At 34.3% G+C, this 25,481-nt stretch overlaps 1 protein-coding gene across 5 annotated transcripts in view; it reads right to left on the bottom strand.

Moving 5' to 3' along the window:
• Positions 1 to 25,481, bottom strand: part of LRBA (LPS responsive beige-like anchor protein) — an 834,672-nt gene that overhangs the window by 124,472 nt on the left and 684,719 nt on the right. For all 5 annotated transcript variants that reach the window (XM_035022918.1, XM_035022919.1, XM_035022917.1 and 2 more), the window contains one exon: positions 23,000 to 23,152. In XM_035022918.1, the coding sequence (XP_034878809.1) occupies positions 23,000 to 23,152 (153 nt within the window). The remainder of the gene's footprint in view (positions 1 to 22,999; positions 23,153 to 25,481) is intronic.

The following is a 25,481-nucleotide window of genomic DNA, read 5'->3' as shown; positions in this document are numbered from 1 at the left end:
AATTTTATTTAAATTTTAGATTTATTAAAATACAACTGACAAAACTGTATATATTTAAAGTGTACACTGTGAAGATTTCATAGGTACACTTTATGAAATAATTACAACAATCAGGTTAATTAACCTATCTATCAGCTAACAGTTTTACCATTTTTTTTTTTTTAGTGTGTATGGTAAGAGTGCTTAACTTCTACTCTTTCAGCAAATTTCACATATATAACACACTATTATTAATTATAGTATTAACTATAGGTTTCATTTGCATGCTGTACTTTAGATCCCCAGAGCTTATTCATCTTGTAACTAAAGCTCTGTATCCTTTTGAGCAGCAGATGCCATCTCCTCCATGCCCTAGACTTGGTAACCACCATTCTACTCTTTGTTTCTATGAATGAGTTTGGCATCTTTTTTTTTTTTTACTCTATATGTAAATTAGATTATAGAGTATTTGTCTTTCTCTGCCTAACTTAACCCAGTATAATGTTTTCTAGGTTCATCCATGTTGTTGCAAATAGGATTTCCTTCTTACTTGTGGGCAAATACTCCTCCACTGTATATACACCACATCTTTATCTACTCATCTACTGTGGGATACCTAGGTACTTTCCACATCTTCACTATTGTGAATAATGCTGCAGTGAACATACGGAATGCAAATATCTCTTTGAGATGCTGATTTTGTTTCCTTTGGATATATACTTAGAGTGAGATTAGTGGAACATGTGGGAGTTCTATTTTGAATTTGTGGAGGAACCTCCATACTGTTTACCATAATGGCTTTACCAATTTACATTCCCACCAACAGTGTATGAGGGTTCTATTTTCTCCACATCCTGGTCAACAACTTTCTATATGCTGTCTTTTTGATAAGAAACCATCTTAACAGGTACACACTGTGGTTTTGATTTGCATTTCCCTGATGATTAGTGATGCTGAACACCTTTCTGTGTACCTGTGGGCCATTTGTATGTCTTTGGAAAAATGTCTATTCAGATCCTTTGCTCAGGTTGCTTTTTTTTTTTGCTATTGAGGTGCATAAGTTTCTTATGTAATATATTCATCCCTTATTGGATATATGGTTTGAAAAGATTTTCTTCCATTCCATAGCTTGCCTATTGTTGACTGTTTGCTGTGCAAAAGCTTTTCAGTTTGATGTACTCTCATTTGTTTATCTTTGCTTTTGAGGTCGTATCAAAAAATTATTGTCAATACCAATGTCAAAGAGTTTTTTCCTATGTTATCTTCTAGGAGTTTTACAGTTTTAGTTCTTACATTTACATCTTTAATCCATTTCAAATTAATTTTTGTGAGTAGTGTAAGACAGAGATTTCATTCTTTTGCATGTGGTTATCCAGTTTCCCAACACCATCTATTGAAGAGATTATTCTTCCCCCACTGTGTATTCTGGGCACCCCTGCCAAAGATTAGTTGACTGTATATGCATAGGTTTATACCTGGGCTAGTTCTACACCACTGTGGTTGAAAAAGAAAGTTAGTATGGTTTCAATCTTCTTAAATTTGCCAAGACTTGTTTTGTCACCTAGCATATGATTACTTAGAGAAGGTTCTGTGTGCACTTAAGAAAAAGGTGTATTCTGCTGTTGTTGGATGAAATATTCTGTATTTATCTGCTAGGTCCATTTGGTCTAAAATATAATTCTAGGTTAGTTTCCTTAATGCTTTTCTGTCTGGATAATCTATCCATTGTTAAAAGTGAAGTACTGAACCCCCCTACTACTAACATATTGTTGATTTCTCCCTTCAGATGGGTTAATATTTCTTTAATACATTTAGGAGCTCTTTTGTTGGGGGTGTGTGTGTGTGTGTATATACACACACACACACACATCTATTATATTCTCTTGAGGAATTGATCCCTTTGTCATTATAAAATGACTTTCTTTGACTCTTACAGTTTTTGGCTTAAAGTCAATTTTTTTTTTAAGATTTTATTTATTTGAGAGAGACAGAGACAGAGAGAGCACAAGCAGAGGGAGTGGCAGGCAGAGGGAGAGGGAGAAGCAGACGTCCCGCTGAGCAGGAAGCCCAATGAGGGGCTCGATCCCAGGACCCTGAGATCATAGCCTGAGCCGAAGGCAGATGCTTAACCGACTGAGACAGCCAGTCGCCCCTTAAAGTCTATTTTATTTAACTATCCTTGCTCTGTTTTGGTTTCCATTTATATGGGATGCCTTTTTCTATTCCTTCACTTTGAGAGTATGTGTGTTCTTAAGACGAAGTGAGTGTCTTATAGGGAACATATACTTGGGTCTTGGTTTTTTGTTTATTCATCAGTCATTCTATGCCTTTTCCTTGGAGTATTTAATCCATTTATAATTAAGGTAATTATTAATATGTGAGGACTTACTAATGTCATCTTTTTGTTTCTTGGCTGTTCTGTAGTTCCTTTCTTCCTCTCTTGCTATCTTCCTTTGTTCACTGATGATTTTCTATAATGGTATGCTTTGATTCTCTTTATCATTTTGTGTATCTAGCATATAGAGTGTATTCTCTTTTATCTTTTTGCTTTGTGGTTACCCTGAGGCTTATATAAAACATCTAAGTTAAGTCTATTTTATTTATTTATTCATTTTTATTACATTCAGTTAGCCACCGTATTATTAGAAGTCCATTTTAAACTCGTAACAACTTAACTTTGATTGCATAGAAAAATTATACTCCCTCCCCATTTTAAATTTTTGATGTCAAAATTTGTATCTTTTTAAAAAAGATTTTATTTGTCAGAGAGAGAGAGAGAGAGTACACAAAAGCAGGGGAAGCAGCAGGCAGAAGGAGAAGCAGTCTCCCTCCAAGGAAGGAGCCCAATGTGGGACTCAATCCCAGGACCCCAGGATCATGAACCAAGCCAAAAGCAGACACTCAACTGACTGAGCCACCCAGGCATTCCAAAATTTGTATCTTTTTATATTGTGTATCCATTGACAGATTATGGTAGCTATAGCTATTTTGAATCCTTTTGTCCTTTAACCTTTATAATTAAGTGATTAACAAACTACTAATATTATAGCATCAGAATATTCTTTTTCTGACTATATACTTACCTTTACCAGTGTGTTTTAAATTTTCATGTTTTCATTTACAAATTAGTATTCTTTCATTCTAGCTTGAAGAATTCCTTTCAGCATTTCTTATAAGGCAGGTATAGTGATAATGAACTTACTGAGCTTTTGATTGTTTGGGAAAGTCTTTATCTTTCCTTCAACTAAAGGATAATTTTGCCAGGGAAAGTATTCTTGGTTGGTAGTTTCCTTCTTTTAGCACTTTGAATATATCATCCTAATCTCTCCTGGCCACAAGGTTTCAGATGAGAAATCTGACAGCCTTATGGTTTCTTTGATTGGGGAATTTTTTCTCTTGTTGCTTTAAAAATTCTCTTTGTCACTGATTTTTGACAGTTTTATTATAATGTATTAGATCTTTTGATTGAATCTTTTGGGGGACCCAGGAGCCTCATGAACATGGTGTCCAAATGGCTCCCCACATTTGAGAAGTTCTCAGCCATTGTTCCTTTAGTAAGCTTTCTGCCCCTTCCTCCCTGTTTTCTCCTTATGGGACCCCATTAATATATAAATTGTTTCTCTTGATGGCATCCCATAATTCCTGTAGGTTTTCTTCACTCTTTTTCATTCCTTCTGCTTTATTCTCCTCTGATTGGAATATTTCAAATGACCTATATTCAACGTCACAGATTCTTTCTTCTGCTTGATTAAGTCTGCTGTTGATGCTCTTTATTGCATCTTTCATTTCATTCCTTATATTCCTCAGCTCCAGAATTTGTTTGCTTATTTTTATGATTTCTATCTCTGTGCTAACCTTCTCATTTTGTTTGCCCACTGTTTTCCTGATTTCAGTGAATTGTTTGTTTTCTTATTGCTCACTGTGCTTCACTTAAAACAACTATTGTGGATTCTTCATCTGGCAAACTGCAGATCTCCATTTCTTTGGGATTGGTTACTGGAAAATTATGTTTCTTTGGTGGTGTCATGTTCCCTTGATTTTTAATGTTCCTCGAAGTCTTGCATTGTTGTCTTCATATCTGAAAAAGCAGTCATGTCCTCTAGTCTTTCCTGACTGGCTTTGGGAGAGAAATAACTGTCAGCCTGCTGGGTATTCTGAAGCTTCCTCCAACCTTTTCTATGGATATTCCTGCCCCACACTTCTTGTTTTCTATTGGGGAATAGGAATTCTTCAGATTGTGTGCCTTCTCTTGATTCTAAAAATCTAGGCCATGGCTTGCTGACAGCCTTCCCTTTGCTTTCCTTACAGCTGTGCTGAATGCTCAAGTTTGTGTGCTTTCTCCCAATCCCACAGGGATGGGTCAACTTTCTGTGCATGCTCCCTAGCTGTCTGCAAAGGCTTGTACTCGCTGCCCTCAAGGGCATGCACAGAGAGTCAGCTACATTGTAGGAAGATATGTGGGTAAGGTACATGGAACATTGTGGGTACTTGTGGGTCACTTGGGGGCATCTGCAGGAGAAGCATCCCCAGTAGCTTATAGGCAAGCTTCCTGATGAAGTCCATGAAACTGTAGGATCTGGTCCTTTTGACACCTTTTGAGAACATTGGCTGCTGTGCTCCCAGCCACTTCTTACCCCCTGAGTTGTGCATCAGTACACCCCAGTATTCTGGATGGAGCAAGAAAGAAGTGGGACTCCGTGGTAGCATGCCACACAGTTGGGGAAGGTGGGTGCTCACTCACATGCTCTCACTTTCCCTCATGGGAAGAGCTGTGGGTTAAGGTCTCTCTTGCCACTGATCTGTGCTACTTTGGTGGAAGGGTGGTGCAAGTGAAGTGAAACTCTCCCTCTCACCGGTGGTCTTCAATACATCTAATCTTGGATATTTTTTTTCCCCAACAGTATGTTGGAATTTTTCTGCTGGATTCCCAGACTTCCACAAAGGCACTCTTATCCATGGATGATTGTTAAAATCAGTGTTCTCTGGGAGTAAGATGGTAGAAAACTATTCTTCAGTTTTTCTGACATTGCCCTCTACAAACACACAGTTTTATATACTGTGCTTCTATATCCTGAATTTTCCTTTTCACTAATTTCTAAATTAATAAATGAATTTTGAGATGTTAATTTTTTTCTGATGAAAACTGATAGATGGAAGTATTTTTCTTCTTATTAAACACTACTACATATTTTCATTCAAAGTATAAAATATAAAATGTATTCTTAAAATAGGTATGATTTCATTTGTACAACTACAATTTAATATATATGCAGTAATATAATTTCATCACAGGTAATAGACTAAAGAGCTTAATAACACAGATTTCTTGCTTTGTAATCTCAGTTCCACATTTATCAGTTCCATGAAAGGTCATATAGTTACATACCCTTCCTGTGCCTCAGTTTTCTAATCTATAGAATGGGGGAATCAAAGCACTTTACCTCATAGGACTGTAATAAGGATTAAATAAATTCATAAATGGCTTACAACAATGTCTGATGCATACTAAGTGTTCAATGAGTAGTAGTTATTATTCTAAAAATCTAAACTTTAATGAAAAAACATTAATAAAGCAAAATAGGAATAAATTTTGTTTATGGAAAATATATAATGAACATTACAAAAAATTATAAAGGATAATGATATATATTTTAGCATCTTCTCTACTTTAGGAAAGAAAAAAAAGGTAGAAAGAGGAAAATAAGGGAACATAAGACGTTCACCAGAGAATTTTTCTCCCTAGGCATTTCTTTGGTTGGATAGAAATATGTGAGCTGTCGAAAGGAACAATCCTAAGCAAGCATGAGACTAACAAAGTAAAATGGAAAAAAGATCTCATTGAGAAAGAAAAAAAAAATCACAAATTTACTATACAGTGAGCGTGACCTAAGGGAAATGCCATATAACACTTTCACAGAAAAATGTTGAACCCAGAAGAAAATAAGCCAACTGCAAAAGGTACATTTGATGAGTCCATAAAAAATAAAAAAGTAGTAGATGCTGCTATACAAGCAGCAGTCTGTACTTTTGCTCTCAATGTTTCTACTATGCTGTATAGAAAAATAATTAGGCTTTTATTGGAAAATAACTCTTGTGATTGATACAAAACATAGCTTAGAGGTAAAACTCTTTGGTATTTTTGAATAATTGAATATATTATATTTCTTAAGTACTAGAGAAAAATAATAATTCAAAGACATTGATGATGATAGAAATCTTACACATAATCATTTAGAGTAATTTTTCAGTATCACTTCTGAAAACCACAACGTACACTACCAAATATAAATATATCCCAAGAAACTAAAATGTAGAATCTTAAATTCCAAAGGAAGCATGTCTGCAAAATTCTTCCTACTTATCTTTAATAAATTTTTTATATTTTCTTTACAACATGCTTTGTAATTGTTATTCATATATTTTGTGCATTAATCATGTATACTTAACCGGAAACTATTAAACTACCTATATTTGATTGCAATACTACTATGCTTATCCTTCAGGTACTATCTTGTGTCACTTACTTCATGAGTTTCACTACTGAATATGATTTCAATACACCAATGGATTCATACTCAGATATGAAACAGAGAAGTTAAAGACTAAATTACTCTCTCCTGTGATGTGGCAGAAACTACTAACTAATGATGGCATGTTCTAGGCAGACACTAAATTGAGCAGAGCTGGCCCTCAAGGAAAAGACTAAGTTCTACTGTTGTCTTAAAATGTTTTGGTTCTCCCTGATACTTTCTGAAGACTCATCCATTTTTTGTTCATTCTTTCAGCAAACATGCCCACAGGACCCACTATGGGCCAGAAATTGTGAATAGGCTTGTGGATGCAAATTAAAATAGGAGACATTCTCAAGTGGTTCAACAATTTGTGGAGAAAATAGAAAAGTATAAAAACCATTAACATGACAGAACTATATATATATATATATAGCTAAAAGAACACACAAGAGGAGTATCTAAGGCAGACTGGGTGTGGTTAGTGGTGGGGGAGTGTTGGAGAGAGGATGGAAGTATAATTAAAGACTCCCAGGGAATCCTGGAAGATATGCACAAATTAGTTAGGTAGAAGATAGGAGATGAGAGGCAGAGAGCAGAGAAGGGGAAAGGGTAAGTGTATGTGTGTATCCGTTGGGGTAGCCATGTGGAATATTTGCAGGCAAAGGAAGTAACATAAAATGTGAGAGCATATACAACTTTTAGAGAAGTTTAAGTTGCTCAGTTTAAGTTTAACTAGATTATATTCTGTAAGAGTTGAAGTTGGGAAAGTAGGCAGACAGATTGTGAAGGACCTTGTATGTTATACAAGGTTGGGAAGACCTTGTGTATATTCTAAAGTCAGAAAGGCTATAAGTAACCACTAAGGTATTTTAAAAGTAGCATTTGTGAGAGCCTCCAATTTAAGGAGTATCCAATTTATAAAAATCTAGATATGGTGTGAAGAAAAATAGTGGTTTTATACGATTTCTTATGGTACCAAATACAAGGTTCTCAGGATGACTCAGAAACATACTCCTAGATGCAAATGAAATTTCTTCAAGGAATCTGGATCACAACTTACGCCATTTTACTTTTAGGAGGGATCTGAATCAGAATCCATTATATATAAGTCTCTGGTATAGTTATTCAGCTTAATTTTAAAAAGTATATCATAAAAAGATTATTTCAAATAATGTTTTAGAAAAGACAAGTCAATATGAGGACAGAGCAAGTAGGCAACCATCTGCAAGTCAAGGAAAGAGGCCTCAGAAGAAACCCAAACCTGCCAGACTTCTTGATCTTGGACTTCTAAGTTCCAGACCCATGCAAAAATTAATTTCTATTGTTTAAGCCACCCAATCTGTTGTTTTTGTTATAGCAGCCATAGCAAAATAATACACATTTTAAATATCAAAAAAAGAGACAGGTTAAGTATTATGGGTTATGTTTTCCCCAAAAAGATGTTGGAGTCCTAACCCCAATACCTCAGAACGTGACCTTAGAGGGTCTTTGGAGAGGTGATGAGGTTAAAATGAAGTCATTAGGTGGGCCCTAACCCAATGACTGGTGTCCTTATTTAAAGGGGAAGATCTGGACACAGAAATGGACATGCATGCACACAGGGGGAATTCCATATGAAGATAGGAGTTATGCTGCTGCAAGACAAGGAACCACCAAAAACTGAGAGACCTGGAACAGATCCTGCCCTACCACCTTCAGAAGAAGCAAGACCCTGTGGACACCTTGATCTCAGAATGTTAGGTCTAGAACTGTGAGACAAGAAATTTCTGTTGTTTAAGGCAGCCAGTTTGTGGTACTTTGTCACAACAGCCCCAGGAAACCAATACAACAGGGTTATAGGCAACTAAAAGTAGTAACTTACCCTACAGAGGACGCTGCACTGTAGGGTAAAAGTTCTATATAGAACATTATAAAGTCAACTAACAAAACTGACATATGGAAAGTAAAGTACTACATTAATTTAAATTTATGAAATGGTGTTATTGTGGTCATATAAAATATCCCTATTGTTGGAGACACATGCTAAAGTATTTGGGGGTAAAGGACCATGAAGTATGTAACTTACTCTCAAATGATTAGTAGTACACACACTACTTTTATTGATTTATAAAATATATAATAATATATATGTATATATATACTCATATACAGTTGACCCTTGAACAACATGGGTTTGAACTGTATGGGTCCAGTTTTACACAATTTTTTTTCAATACATATATGAACTTATAGGATCGATACTGTACAGTATTATAAATGTATTTTCCTTATAATTGTCTTAATAACATTTTATCTCTAGCTTACTTTATTGTAAGGATACATATATCATGAACTATATAACATGAACAACATACAAAATATGTGGTGATTACTGATGATATTGGTAAGCCTTCTGTTCAATAGTAGGCTATTTGGGGAGTCAAAGTTATATGTGGATTTTCGACTATGTGTGGAGAGTCAGCACCCTTAACCACCCATTGTTCAAGGGTCAGCTGTGTGTGTATATCTATACATCTATCTATGTCTATATCTGTGTGTGTATTATATGTGTATATACGCACAGGGAGTGAGAAGAGAACAGAAGAGAAGGAAGGGAGAAAGATCAGATAAAAAAAAGGGAGGGGGGGTAAAGTGTTACTAATAGTTAAACTGGGCAAAGAGCATATAAATGTTCTATTTGCTATTTTTATCCTTCCAAGTTTTTGTAAGTTTAAATTGATTCTTAGGGCACCTGGGTGGCTCAGGCAGTTAAGCATCTGACTCTTGATTTTGGCTCAGGTTATGATCTCAGGGTCGTAAGATCAAGCCCTTCCTCAGGCTACAGCCACTCAGCGCGGAGTCTACCTGAGATTCTCTCTCTCTCTCTCTTTCTCCCTCCGCCCTCCCCCTATTCTAACTCTCTCTCTAAATACATAAATAAAATCTTTAAAAAATAAAAAAAATGATTTTCAAATAAAATGTAGAAAAAAATTTTAATGTTCAAGTAGGACATAAATATGTAAATAAAAAAATGAGAAAAAAAGAGAAATATGTAGGAAGAGGGAAGAGAGAAAGAGAAAATAAAATAAAATAAAATAAAATAAAATCCAGGAACTGATTTAAGCTAAAGAAATTCTAACATGCCCCAGAAACATATGAGATGTACATTTCTTTTCTTTTTTTTTTTTTTAAAGATTTTATTTATTTATTTGACAGAGAGATACACAGCGAAAGAGGGAATACAAGCAGGGGGAGTGGGAGAGGGAAAAGCTGGCTTCCCGCGGAGCAGGGAGCCCCATGTGAGGCTCGATCCCAGGACCCTGGGATCATGACCTGAGCCAAAGGCAGACACTTAACGACTGAGCCACCCAGGCACCCCGAGATGTACATTTCTATGTAAAATACAAACACTATGACATTCAAGTTAATATATTATTTAATATTATAATAATTATGCAAACTAAATTTGCCTTTGCTTAAAAATTAGAAACCAAAATATCTACCTTTTATAAAAAGTATCCTAACGTTTATTTGAAACATCTGTTAATATAGAGAAAACCAGCCCACCTTTCCATCTTTATACAATACGCCCCAAACCATTCATTATTTCCGAGCATTGCAGGTACTCTGATATCCAACCTAAAGTTTATTTTCGAATGATAGTTCTAAAATACAGAGTGAAAAGAATCAGCCAGACCATAAAAAATAATCATGCTGGAAAAGCATGAAACAATCCTCTTCTTTCTTTTTTTTTTTTTTGGTAAAAGGTCACTTTCTAGCTACCATGACCAAGGAAATTTGCTGGTTTATACATTTTAGCTGGAAAAAAAATTTGTTGGATATACACCACTTATTGGCAAATCAAACAGACATAAGTACCACAGTAAGCAGTCATTTATTGGGTATCACTGTGCAGAGAGTTACATGAGAGCATTCATAAACAGAAGAAAACCCAGAGCAAACATGCAGGTACACTGCAACTGTGGGTGACGTGGCTCAGTGCCAGAAGCAAAGGCAGTGAGGGACTGAAGGCAACTTCTTCCCGGCCCTGCAGAGCACTGCCAGAAGCAATGGTGGTCATGAGAGGAATTGGGTGAGTAAGCATTCTTCTGTGAATTCAACTTCTAGTCTCATATTGTGAGCCCATTAGTCTCACTTTTCCTCTCCAACCATTATCATTAGTCCCTGGCAGAAATGAGAATTTCTAGCTGTACCTGGCAGCACGTTACTGTGATAATTTAGACAAAGATCAAATTCCGTATAAAATTTACCTCCTCTTCCTCCTCCTTCCTTCTAACCTCTAAAAGAAATTAAATTGCTCTGGACAAGCACCAAGTTACTAAAGATGAGGTTTTGTTCATTATTTTTCCCCTGAAGTCAGCACATTAAGGTACTTCAAGAACTTAAAGAAATAAATTAAATTGTTCACATATTTATTCATCAAATATTTGTTCCATACTTATTCTGTACTACCCTAGTGGTTCAGCTGCCAGAAAAGGACATATAAACTCCCTTCCTAACCTCAAAACAGTGGGGAAAAGATGAACTTCAAAATAAATGGTATGTGCTAATCATATAAATAAAGATAAACTTAGATCTGTTTTTCATAACAGAAACCAAGGGTCAGACACCTAAATGTGAAAAAGTGAAGAAGTGCTGGAATAAAGCATTAGTGAATTTCTCTGTAACCTGAGAGTGAGAAAAACTGCATTGGAGATGAGAGGTATCAGTCTAACATGGCCATTGCTTAATTTGTTTCATGTCCCAATTGTTGATGGATATTTTGGCCATTAACTTGTACTAAACAAATATGCGAGTGATAACATAAAAAGCAAAATTATTTGTCATGAGACAAATGAGAAATTTAACTATCAAGGTAATTACCATATATCTTCTTTTTGGCTAGCAGTTCCTCTCTCAGCCAAAACTTTAAAGGAATCCCAATATAGGCAAAACAAAACACCATATGGGTAAATGTGCATTATTTATTTACTGTACCTCCAGGGGATTCTGATGCAGGTTGTTTTCCATGCAGCACATTTTAAAATACACTACTGTCATTGATACAGTTTATACCTGTAACCAGGATTTTATATATAAGAATAGAAGGTCCACTAGGCAAGGACCTATGAGTCATGCATGGACAAAATCAGATTAAGAATGAGTTTTAGGAAGGCTATAGGGTAAGATATAGAGGTTTTTATGAAAGATTTCAAGGAAGGTAAGAGTTATGAAAAGAGCTGTTTGCAAGTTTTTATTTTGCTTTTTGAGGGGGTGGTGGTAAGAAGAGTAAGGTTATGAATTTTAAGATATAGTTTGGTTAGAAAAAGAGTAGGCTCACATTGCAATGAAGGAAGGGCATGTGGCAGGCATTGTGGTAAGAAAAGAATGACATAATCTATTAGCTAGAAGCTATTCAAGAAGTGAGAAGCTACCACAACTATTGTAGGTTCTTAGGTTAGGAAGAAAAAGAAGTCTGCATTCTCCCTTACACTTTCAGCTATCACTGAGGTTGAAGTCTGCAGGGATGAGTAATCACTATGAGACACAATCCTTTTCAGAATTATTTAGATGGGATATACATGGGGAGGAATTTTTAAAATTATTCTTATAAAATGTAAAATGCTTTTAATGTTACATTAATATTTTAATGAAATATTAAGTAATAATGTCAGCAGAAAGTTACTGAAAGTTATATACTCCAGAATAAACACAGATGTGGATGCTTTTCCAACATGAATGTATTATACCTTAGATATGCTATCATTTCACTTTATTTTCCTTGTGCATAGCACAATAATATGTCACTAAACAAAATGTAGTTTATGTTTCATTTATCCAGAATTCAGATTTCAGGTCTTCAGAGAATCTAGAACATAGCAAAACTCAAAGCAAATGAAGACCATGAGGAAAACAAGCACAAAGCTTATGAATTTTAAAGGTGGGAGTCACAGGGTCATCCCTCAGACTTTTAACTTGCATAAAATATATGCATAAAATAATATAATAGCTCAAAGATGGAAACCCTGAGAGAGAAAAGTGATAGGAAGTGATAGTTGACACGAGAAAGAACTCTGAAATGCTGACAGAAGAGATGCAAGAAAGCAGAGAAATGTGGGTCGTTTTGGCTGAGGAACGAACAGCTCTATATATCTCTAACTTTTCAGGACATCACAAAAATATCTGAGTATTTAACCAGGAGTATTTCAGAAAAGAGTATTTAAGTTCAGAGTTTTCTGCTTAAGAGGTAGGAAATGTGTTATCGATTTCATAAAAAGATTTTTTTTCAAGAGAAACAGTGAAAAACATTGCTATTTGAAAGCTTACACTTCAATTCTCTTTGAACCTTTTCTATATGGGAATTATTCCATTCCTACATGTTGTTGAGTATCTGAGGCACTTTTTCCATTTTGGAATGTTTCTATTAAGGGAAGATAAATAAAATTAACAGGCATTTTTTTAAGCTTTCTTAACTTCTTTAGAAAGACATAGATTGCATAAAGAATAGTTTTAACACTGTGCAGTGGGTTTATAACATATACAGATGTAATATATATGGCAATAGCACAAGGTAGGGGGGAAGGAACAGAGCTGGATTTGAACAAAGTCACTATATCCTACTGAAATTAAGCTAGTATTAGTATGAAGTAGTTAGACAAATTAAGATGTATATTGTCCCTAGAGCAATGACTACAAAAACAACTAAAAGAAATAGTAAAAAATAAATAAATATTTAAAATGGTAGACTAAAAATGATCTATTCAGTATAAAAGAAAATTATAAAGGTAGGAAGAGAGAAACAAAAAGACCCAAGACTAAAGAACATAATTAGTAAAATGGCAGACATGAATCCAAACACATCAATCATGGCTTTAAATGGCAAAGATTATTAGACTGGATAAATAATATGATCCACCTATCTGCTAACTACCAACCTTAGAAAAATTAAAATAAGGCATATTATGAACAACTTTATAGCAATAAATTAAATAGACAAGATCCTAGAAACATACAAATTACTGAAACTGATTCAAAAAAAAAAAAAAAAAAAAAGAAAATCTGAATAAACCTGTAACAAGTAAAAAAAAACCGGACTGGTAATTTAAAATCCTCACCCAATGAAAAGCCCATGTCCAGATGGCTTCAGTGGTGAACCCCACTAAATATCTTCACAATGTCTTTCAGAAAATAGTGGAAGAGGAATACTTAACCATATCTCATTTTGTAAGACCAATATTATCTTGGTACTAAAGTCAGAAAAAGAGATCACAAGAAAAGAAAACTATATACCAATATTCCTCATGAACACAGATGCAAAAATCCTCAAAAGTAATAATTTCTCAACAAAGTATTAACAACAAAATAGCATATATTTTAAAAGGATTTATACCATCCCAAATGTGATGTATTCAAGGAATGCAAGGTTGGTTTAACATCCAAAAACAATTAATGTGCTGTTTCATTCTTCACTTTTTGTTTCTTGTTTGGAAAACTTTTCCCTATTCCAAGATCACAAAGAAATTCTCCTGTATTATCTTCTAAAAGTTTATAGTCTTCCTTCGTATTTAAAGCTTTAACATACTTTAATTTTTGTGGTATAAAGTAAGGTTCTGATCTCATTTTTTTCCATATTGGTATTATTATGGGTTGAACTGTATTCCCCCAAATGCATATGTTGAAATCTTGACTTCTCTGTAACTCAAAATATGACATTATGTGGATATAGGTTCATCATTTATATAATTATTTATGTTAAGATGAGGTCATACTGTGGTAAGGTGGGTCCCTAACCCAATATGACTGCTGTCCTGATAAAAGTGGGAAATTTGGACACAGAGACAGACATACATAGAGGGAGAATGCTGTGAAAAGACATAGGGAGAAGATGGCTATGTACAAGACAACAAAAGGCCTGGAACAGATTCTTCCCTAGCAGCCCTCACAAGGAACCAACCCTGCTAAACTTTGATTTCAGACTTCTAGCCTCCAGAACTGCAAATCAATACATTTCTGTTGTTTCAGCCACCTAGTCTGTGGTACTTTGTTATAGCAGCCATAAGAAACTAATACAGTAACTCTCTCAACACCATAAACTCAAAAGTCCTTCTCTTCTCCAAAGATCTTCAACATAATAGATGTCCTGGTCTGTTTCTGGATTCTGTGTTCACATCAGTTAGCCTGTTTCTCCTAATCTCCTCTAATTATTATAGCTTTATAATAATTATTGATATATAATAAAGCAAGTCCCCCAAACCTGTTCTTGTTCTCAGAGAAGGTCTTGGCTGTTTTTGGCCCTTTGCCCTTTGTAATCTGTTTGTCATATTTCAACAAACAAAACCTGTTGGGCCTTGAATTGGTTTTTACATTGAATTTCTGAATAAGTTTGGGAGAATTAATAACCTAACAAAACATGGTACACCTTTTTTCCTACTTGGATGTCCTTTTCAAACTAGAAGTTTCAAAGTAAATTACATATCAGGAGCAAAAGCAAAATGAACAACTATTTTAGCTGTTTTTTTTTTTTTTTTTTTTTTTTTTCAAACTTTACACATAGCTGCTCCCATTTCCCAGAGCTTTGGATCTGACCACTGCAGGGGATGGGGAGGGGGTGGGAGGGATATGTCCACAGTTGAGAATGATTACCAACTACAACCATAATGGCTACTTACATTTTTAGCCATGTCATTATTAATGTGGAAAATGACAAAGAAACTGGAAAAGGAACAATACAATAAAAGTGTGTTAGCTCCTGGTATTTCTATTCCAAGGAACAGAAAAATACTGCCTGGTCAGCTCTCTTAAGAAAGATTTTTAAGTACCATTTTCTCAAAAATGGAAGCAAGGATGTGAATAAAGTTAAAAAAAATAAAAAGTGCAATCCCTTTCAAATTTCAAACCTTTCAACCTTACAGTTTTGCAAACACTGCAATGTGGAACATAATATATCATTGTAATAATCAAATTGCTATATCATTGCAAACTCAGTCATCTCAAGCTATAGGTCTTGCTATATGTATATATAGCACTTTTTCATTAAGGACATAAGATTTGTAGTCTCAACTATGCTGTCATCACTTGAGATTTGTAAATTTTCCAAATTCAAAGGAAAAAGTTATAAATGACTGACCTAGTTCCTTCAGAGATAGAAGATCTATGAAGATTTAAGTTGAATAAATTTAAATTTTAGCATCAGGAAAAAAACAAGGTTGGTAGAGAAGTGAAATCTGAAAATTTTATTTTTTTCTCAGACAATAATATAAAAAGATATTATCATTTTTAAGTTGTCCAAATATCATCTAGAAAGGAGATAAAATATTCATTTTATTTTTCTTTACCTTCTAAAAGAAGTGACTACTCATGTCTGAAATAGTAGAGAAGACAAAAGCTACAGAAAATACACAAAAGCAAATGTGATTCTCGGCACGGATGTCCACTATCACCACTGCTACTCAACATAGTACTAGAAGTCCTAGCCACAGCAATCAGACAACAAAAAGAAATAAAAGGCATCTGAATCAGCAAAGAAGAAGTCAAATTCTCACTCTTTGCAGATGATATGATACTTTATGTGGAAAACCGAAAAGACTCCATCCCAAAACTGCTAGAATTCATACAAGAATTCGGTAAAGTGGCGGGATATAAAATCAATGCACAGAAATCAGTTGCATTTCTATACACCAACAACAAGACAGAAGAAAGAGAAATTAAGGAGTCAATCCCATTTACAATTGCACCCAAAGCCATAAGATACCTAGGAATAAATCTAACCAAAGAGGCAAAGGATCTGTATTCAGAAAACCATAGAATACTCATGAAAGGAATTGAGGAAGACACAAAGAAATGGAAAAACGTTCCATGCTCATGGATTGGAAGAACAAATATTATGAAGATGTCAATGCTACCTAGAGCAATCTATACATTTAATGCAATCCCTATCAAAATACCACCAACTTTTTTCAAAGAAATGGAATAAATAATCCTAAAATTTGTATGGAACCAGAAAAGACCCCGCATAGCCAGAGGAATGTTGAAAAAGAAAAGCAAAGCTGGCAGCATCACAATTCCGGACTTCAAGCTCTATTACAAAGCTGTCATCATCAAGACAGCATGGTACTGGCAGAAAAACAGACACATAGATCAATGGAACAGAACAGAGAGCTCAGAAATGGACCCTCCACTCTATGGTCAACTAATCTTCGATAAAGCAGGAAAGAATGTCCAATGGAAAAAAGACAGTCTCTTCAACAAATGGTGTTGGGAAAATTGGACAGCCACATGCAGAAGAATGAAATCGGACCATTTCCTTACACCACACACAAAAACAGACTCAAAATGGATGAAAGACCTCAATGTGAGATAGGAATCCATCAAAATCCTTGAGGAGAACACAGGCAGCAACCTCTTCGACCTCAATCACAGCAACTTCTTCCTAGAAACATTGCCAAAGGCAAGGGAAGCAAGGGCAAAAATGAACTATTGGGACTTCATCAAGATAAAAAGCTTTTGCACAGCAAAGGAAACAGTCAACAAAACCAAAAGACAATCGACAGAATGGGAGAAGATATTTGCAAATGACATACTGGATAAAGGGCTAGTATCCAAAATCTATAAAAAACTTACCAAATTCAACACCCAAAGAACAAAGAATCCAATCAAGAGATGGGCAGAAGACATGGACAGACATTTCTGAAAAGAAGACATCCAAATGGCCAACAGACACATGAAAAAGTGCTCAACATTACTCAGCATCAGGAAAATCCAAATCAAAACCTCAATGAGATGCCACCTCACACCAGTCAGAATGGCTAAAATTAACAAGTCAGGAAATGACAGATGTTGGTGGGGATGTGGAGAAAGGGGAACCCTCCTACACTGTGGGAGGGAATGCAAGCTGGTGCAGGCACTCTGGAAAACAGTGTGGAGATTCTTCAAAAAGTTGAAAATAGAGCTACCCTATGACCCAGCAATTGCATTACTGGGTATTTACCCCAAAGATACAAATGTAGTGATCCAAAGGGCCATGTGCACCCTGATGTTTATAGCAGCAATGTCCACAATAGCCAAACTATGGAAAGAGCCTAGATGTCCATCAACAGATGAATGGACAAAGAAGATGTGGTGTATATATATACAGTGGAATATTATGCAGCCATCAAAAAATGAAATCTTGCCATTTGCAACGATGTGGATGGAACTAGAAGGTATTATGCTAAGCAAAATAAGTCAATCAGAGAAAGACAATCATCGCATGATCCTACTGATATGAGGAATTTGAGAAACAAGACAGAGGATCATAGGGGAACGGAGGGAAAAATGAAACAAGATGAAACCAGAGAGGGAGACAAACCATAAGAGACTCTTAATCTCAGGAAACAAACTGAGGGTTGCTGGAGTGGAGGCGGGTGGGAAGGATAGGGTGGCTGGGTGATGGACATTGGGGAGGGTATGTGCTAGGGTGAGCACTGTGAATTGTGTAAGACTGATGAATCACAGACCTGTACCCCTGAAACAAATAATACATTATATGTTAAAAATATATATATAAATTAAGAAAAAAGAAAGTGAAAAGGCAATCCACAAACTGGGAAATAATATTCACAATGCATATGCCTGATAAAGGATTTTTATTCAGAATATTTAAAACTTCTACAATTGAACAATAAAAAGAAAAACTGTCCAATAGCAAAAAAAGCAAATGTGATTCTAACTGGTAACACCTCAGGACAATCCATCAATAGAAGCCTTCCTTATTAGATTCATGCCACATCTCAGCCTTAAGAAGCCTTCTACTTCAAAAACCTAGGTCATCAAAAATGAAATAACCTCCAAAGAGTAGAGATATTGTTTGTCTTGTTCACTGAGTCTAACATTGCTGGTACATAGGCACTCAGTAAATGCCTTTAAATAAATGAATTTATTATAATTTGAATAAGTTATACATCCTTCAGCTAAACTAAATGTTCCATTTCAACTTTTATAAATATACCTATCCTTACTGTTCAAAGTATGGGTTTCCATGTCTCTTATTTCAACTTAAAACTCGAGGGTTCTAAGAGGCAATATAATGTAGGTCCATAACATCAACATTATATTGTAAAAGATAACTGATGAGCAGTCTGAACTCATACAATGTTATACTATTTTAAAGTATGAAAGCTGTTTCTCATTTATATTTCTGAAGCAGTATTTGGAATAAAAAAACCCTTTTTTTCTGGTTCAGGTAATATTAAGTAACACAGACCAATCTCTGGGAGGTAGTTAAGACTTCTTTGGTTTTACCCTGATTCCAAGTGTTCAGAACAAAGAAAATATAATTTATTTACCTGAAAGACTAATCAGAGCTAGGTGGGTTTTCCTTCTAAAATACATAAGATATTGTCTTCTGTATATAAATCCTACACTTTAGCCAATTTGCCAATTGGCAATCAAATTGAAAATAAGATCTTCATTACTTATAGAAAGCTCTGAGGATTAATATGGTTAGGTAAGATAGTACTTAACGGTCCTCTAACAAAAATAGAAAATGTGGCATTAGTGGTCGACCATCAAAATCATGCTCCTAAAAATATCCTATCCACTTGAATTAATATTTGGGCAACGAAATACATAAAAAAGACGTGCTGGGTATCTTAAAATGAGTATGTCAGTTAATTAATTCTGTGATCCCCTGCTACCAGCAGAGTACTGTACAATCTGTTATTATTCACTGTCCTATAGATCATCTGTTCTTGGTGCTGGTTTGTTCCAGGAAGAGAGACAGCTGCAACACTATATCCCTGTTCAACCTGAGGACCATCTGACTTTAATTGTAACACACAGCTTGATGTGGCTCTGGCTATGAGAAGCCAAAGTATCGTCTGTAATAATCTGGAAAAGCAGAAACCTGCCAACAGAGGGCTGAAAACAGGGACTTGTGCTGTCTGGCTGCCTGACGGGCTGCAGGAAATATGATTAATGAGTAAGGTATAATGATATCAGGAACCCGATTAGCACCACAAAAAGGTCACAGATCAAAGTAGTATGCATTTCATGAGCTACAATCATTGCATAAAATCTGTGGACTTGAAGAGGTAAACCAAAAAGAGGAGGAGGATAAAACCCTTATGCGATAACATGCTAACAAATACATAAAATACCATACTAATAATTTAATCACTTACAGAAGGTGAAGAGGAAGTTACAAAATTAATCAATACAGACTGTACTGTAGGAAAGCTTTGTTCATCACAGGTGTATACTAAATATTTTTGAAAGTGTATGAGTTATTGAATTCTTTCATAAAGACACATGTAAGTAAAATCAAGTATTTTTCCTAATTACAAATTTCAAAGATCAGAGATATAAATATTTGACTCTAAACTATGTTTGCATTTAATTTGCAATGGCATTTTTATACAGTTCTGTTAAGAATGTAAGCTTATTCAGAGCCTAAACTACGAAGACATCCTAAAACTCACAGGAAGAGGAATCACGGGCACAAATGTTTAATAAAGTTAATGGTTAGTTATAATAAATGTGCAGTTAGTATTATAAAATACTATTTTGTGTATAATTTCATGGGCGGGCAAAACTGAAATCTGATTGAAAACAATGGGGTAAGTTGCTACCTGCTTTTCCATGGTGCCCTTGGGAAGCCCATCCCAAATTGATGTGCTCTTCTGAGATAAAGGTAGCGAGAGTAGAGATGGGAAGTACTATCAGGAGAGGAGCTCACCTCAATTTACACAATTAAATTTCCTTAACTGTCAAAATATTATTGAAAAGCTTTTAATATAACTTATTCAGATGTTTGTTTGCCTTCTACTCTTTTAAAGCAAATTAAATTCTCTAACAAACCTCTTCGTACTCTTATAGTACTAAATATGGTAATAATTATAGAGAGCTGGTTCCCTTGAGACTTAAAATTTTAAATATTTAAGAAAGTGTTCCAATAATAAAATGATCAGAACATGATTTAATTTTTTTCTTAAAAATATATTCCTGAAGAATGAGGATGATTATTCATACCTTTCAAATGTTACATAAGTGTTATTTTATATCTACCTAATAGTGAAACCATTTTTTAGAAATGGTGATTCATTTGGGATGCAGAAGAAACCATTAAAAAATGAAAAGACAAGGAGAAAATTATTTGCAAAACATATGTTGGATAAAAAACTTTTACAAACAATATATAAAGATCACTTACAATTAAATAATAAGAAAAACCCAATAAAAAAATAGGCAAAAGATATGAATAGTTTACTAAAGAACATATATGAGTAGAAAATAAGACTGTGAAAAGGTAGTCAACATCATTTGTCATTAGGGAAATACAAATTAAAATTGCAATGAGATACCTACTAGGGTGGCTAAAATAAATAATATTCACAATATCAAGTCTTGGCAACTTCTTATATGACCCAGCAATTAAATTCCTAGGAATCTATCCAAGAGAAATGAAAACAGATGTTCACCCTAAGATATATGCAAATATTTATAATAGCCTCAAACTGGGAATCCCAAATGTCCATGAACTGGTAAATAAACAAAAATATGTTATATCTATACAATGGAATATTATGCAGCAATACAATATGATATGTTGTGATACATATGTAACAACATGGGTTAATCTAAAAAATATCATGCTAAATGAAAGAAGCCAGGCACATAAAGATTATATCCTGCATGATACCATTTATATAAAATCTCTTAAAAAGGCAAAACTATAGAGACAGAATCAGTGGTTGCCTGTGACAAAAAGTCCCAGAGCAGAACCTGACTGCAAACAGGTACAGGGAAACTTCCTGGAGTGATATGTGTTCTCAAGCTGGATTGTGGTGATGGTTACACAACTGTATAAATTTATTAAAACTCAAAGAATTGTACACTTTTAAAGGTGAATTTTATGGTACATATATTATACCTCAATAAATGTACTTTAAAAGGGTAATCACTGAAAGAAAAAAATTATGGAATAACTGTACCTTTTATTGATTTTCACGAATCCCTGGGTGGGGCATGTAGAATCACACAACCATAGACAACTGTCACTTTTAAGTTTGACATCTCCTTCAGTATCTGTCAGAGCTAATCTTTGTCTTAGACCCTCATTTTAACTGTAATCGTCCAAAATGCATGGGGTAAAAGTAAAATGAAACATGTACCTGAGGACTGTGATAGAATAATGTTAGGTACTAATTCCCAAGTGCCAACTGTAAGCCAAAGAATATTCTAGGTATTTTATGTACATAATTAAAATTCTATATTCATAATCTCCAGACTACATATGAGGAAACAAAGGCTCAGAAAGGTTAAACTGCCTGGAGTCCCATAATGAGCAAATTGATTTATCCAGGATTGGGAAAACTGGTCTAACTACAAGGCCTATGTTCATTCCACCCTGCATTGCTTCCAGTATACATAAAATGTGAAATTTCAACAATAAAGGGATTGCAGTTAGGATCTGGAAGACAGGATCAAAATATAAATGTTGGTATAAAAGGTAAGAAATGTCACTTAGATATATAAAATGCAAGAATTTTCCTTAAGTGTAAATTAAAACACAATAGAATTTAGATTTCACTTTTTTTTTTAAACTAATCTCTACACCCAACATGGGGCTTGAAATCACAACCCAAGATGAAGAGTTGCATGCTCTACTGACTGAGCCAGCCAGGTACCCCTACATTTCACTTTTTTTTTTTTTTAAGATTTTATTTATTTATTTGATAGAGAGAGACATAGCGAGAGCAGGAACACAAGCAGGGGGAGTGGGAGAGGGAGAAGCAGGCTTCCCGCAGAGCAGGGAGCCCAATGTGGGGCTTGATCCCAGGACCCTGGGATCATGACCTGAGCCGAAGGCAGACGCTTAACGACTGAGCCACCCAGGCGCCCTACGTTTCACTTTTAATATGGAGATATTGCTTTTAAAAACTGAGATATTACTTTTAAAAACTGAGAAAAAAGCGCCTAGATCCCAAACTTTTAAAAGGCAAAAAAAAAGGAAAAGACATATTACTTTTTCATAAAATAATACAAGAATGCACATAAGAGAGGACTTTAAAGAGTTCACTAGGGAGGAGTCTGAAGAACACAATGATTACTGTGCTTTTAAGTTTTCATGCTTTAAATATTATATGAAGATTTCCTTGAAAAGATACAAGGTATAACTTGAGAATCTTGTTTCTATTACCAAAATGTGCAATGACCTTCTAACCTGGAGCACAGAATTATGTTTTTTTCCTGGTACAAGAAACTCATGTTGCATAAAGCATATAATTCCAGTTTCACTTAATTCTGAATTATCATGTGCATATGAAAGTAACCTAAATTCTGCATAAAAGAATAAAAGAAACCGTTACACTTTTCCAATCAATAAAATTTAATAAAATATATATGGAAATTTACGAACTATTATGTCACTTTCAGTTATCGCTACCAACTATAGTTTTGTCCAGAAGACCAAGGGTTAATGATTATACCAACACATGAAAGATACTTTGAAAAAGGCTCATGACAGACAGAGTAGATGATTACTATCTTACCAATCTGTTTATGCGAACAAATTCTTCTGAGGTTTTGGCCCAAGGAGGAAGTTCAACATCAGACACTACTGTCCCATCATCCATCACTCCAAGATTATAATTATTGAAGTTGACAAACATCTCAGGGAGGTAATAAAATTCAGGGATCAACTCCTATATAAAAATAAAAGACAATGTCATATTATATACTGTAGAATACTGACTAGATATTCATAAAAGGGCATGGTCATTTCCTATTGTGCAGAATTAGGACAAAATAAACATAGGGAATTTTTTTCTCTCCCTATCATAGCTCTGATACTAAGTTACTATTAAGGTAGACAGATCCCATCCAACCAAATTTGAATAACACCTTATTGGTTGGTTATATGCTTCCTTTCAGGACAATTCTCATAATCTCAAAACTTTTAAATACCAACATTTGAATATTATTTGAGGTTGGACAAAATATAGACAGAGATTTACATGCTGTAATAGTAACAGCTTAAACTAAATTTTTTATGAGGTATGTGAATTTTCGCCAGAAAAAAACCCAAAACCTTTATAAGTATTAAAATGCCACTGCATTGGCCCCTTCATCAACCAGGAAAATATTCATTACATTTAGCCATGGTTTAACAATATATTTTGCTCAGATTTCAAAACACTCAAGTTTAGTTGTAATACACTACCTTTGATAAAAGATCAAAATTTACAAGTACTTTTTTAGAAAATGACCTGCAATAATGAACTTGGTAAATTAAATATATGACTTTGCTAAGAACATTTAAAACACACTTCAATATGGTATTTTATAAGCAGAAAAATGCAGCTAGTTAGGTTTTTGTGTACAATAAACCTCATGTATAACTATTTCAGAGGTCCTGTAGATCAGACTTGAAATCCAGTCTTGACATGGGTCAGTGACTCAGTGGTCTTTCAGATACCCCCTCAGGGCCAGCTATGGCAGGCCTGGCTTTCCAAACAGTTGAGTAAAATAGGGAGGTCATCAGATTTTGGACAAGGTCAGTATGAACTCTCCAGAGCAAAGAAAAAAGATCCAGCAGGAATTAAGCTATTATCACCTCCGACATCCATGTGAAATGTTGCCTGACTTTGAATTGTACATCCTTTGTTTACAATCACAATAATTAACTGAGCAGGGTAGAAATGAGTTTGTCCTCCAAATGCCTGACAATCACCTGATCATTAGACTTGAAAAACATTTAAATTGAACATATTTTTTTAAAAAAAGGAAGAACCCTCTTAAAAGTTTAACCATAAATAACACAGTGATCACACAAAAATATTAAGATTTTCATTTACAAAAATGATGCATACAGGTCTTAACTATAAAAGGCGAACGACGTGTTATTTTATGTAACAAAAAGTTATATTCGATATATTTGAACTAACATTTATTGAGTCAGGCACAAAATAAACTCTTAATAAACCTTATCACATTTAATTTTAAGAACTTTACAAGGTATCACCTCCATTTTAAAAATGAACTAAGGCTCAAAGAAGTTAAGTAATTTGCCTGAGGTTACGCAGTTAATTTATGATAAATTTGGAGCTTAGATTAAGATTTATCTGACTCTAAAGCCTGTGTCCTTCATCACCAAATAAGCATGAGTTCTACTTATACAGTATACATAATACTAAACATTTTAAATACAAATTTTTAACATATATTCTAAGTAATTTTTTAAAAAGTAAAACACTTTTCACTCTTTCATAGTAAGTAACTGGCTCTCCTTAAAGATACATATATTATGTATATATATTTATCATATGATACAATTAATCAAACAGAAAGAATTTTATAGTATCCTATAATTATTATTTACCCAAGTATGAAGATAAGTTACTTTATAACTATTGTTAATTTGAAGTATGCATTCAATAAATTGCAACTCTGAGAAATTTTACCAAAATTATTATATAATTATTATAATATTAATTATTATTTTCGCTCCATATTACTTGTGCTAACAAAGAAGATTGTTACTTTTCCCAAATCTTACTCTATAATAAGAGGGAGGACCACACCTTGTATATTAAAAATGTGACATTTCATAACAATTTTCATACAAATGAAGTCTTCAAACCTTCCTATGTATAGCACTAAAATTCTTAAGATTTTGTGTATTTGTCTCTATCTTCTACATGTGTCATTTTATTCAGGTTGCTAAACAAATTGAGAAAAACATACTTGTTCAGAACAGAAATGCTCTTCCCCATTCTTGTATAAGTTCTAAATTTAACGAACAGAAATATAGTTTGTTCCTGGCACACTGAGTGAATTTAAATGACTTTGTTGCTTTAATATTGACAGCTTACCCTAAAGATAAATTCACTTAATTTAACTAAATGGAGCAAAAAATACACATAAAACAAAAAATTTTTGATGAAAAATATAAAGAAAGCAATTTTAGACTTTTATTTTTAAAGAATATTTATTTATTTATTTATTTATTTATTTATTTATTTATTTATTTAT

Source organism: Mirounga leonina, unplaced genomic scaffold, assembly GCF_011800145.1.
Source record: "Mirounga leonina isolate KUSES-001 unplaced genomic scaffold, KU_Mleo_1.0 Mir_176, whole genome shotgun sequence".
Taxonomy (NCBI): Eukaryota; Metazoa; Chordata; class Mammalia; order Carnivora; family Phocidae; genus Mirounga; species Mirounga leonina.
This window is presented reverse-complemented; position numbering and strand designations above follow the sequence as displayed.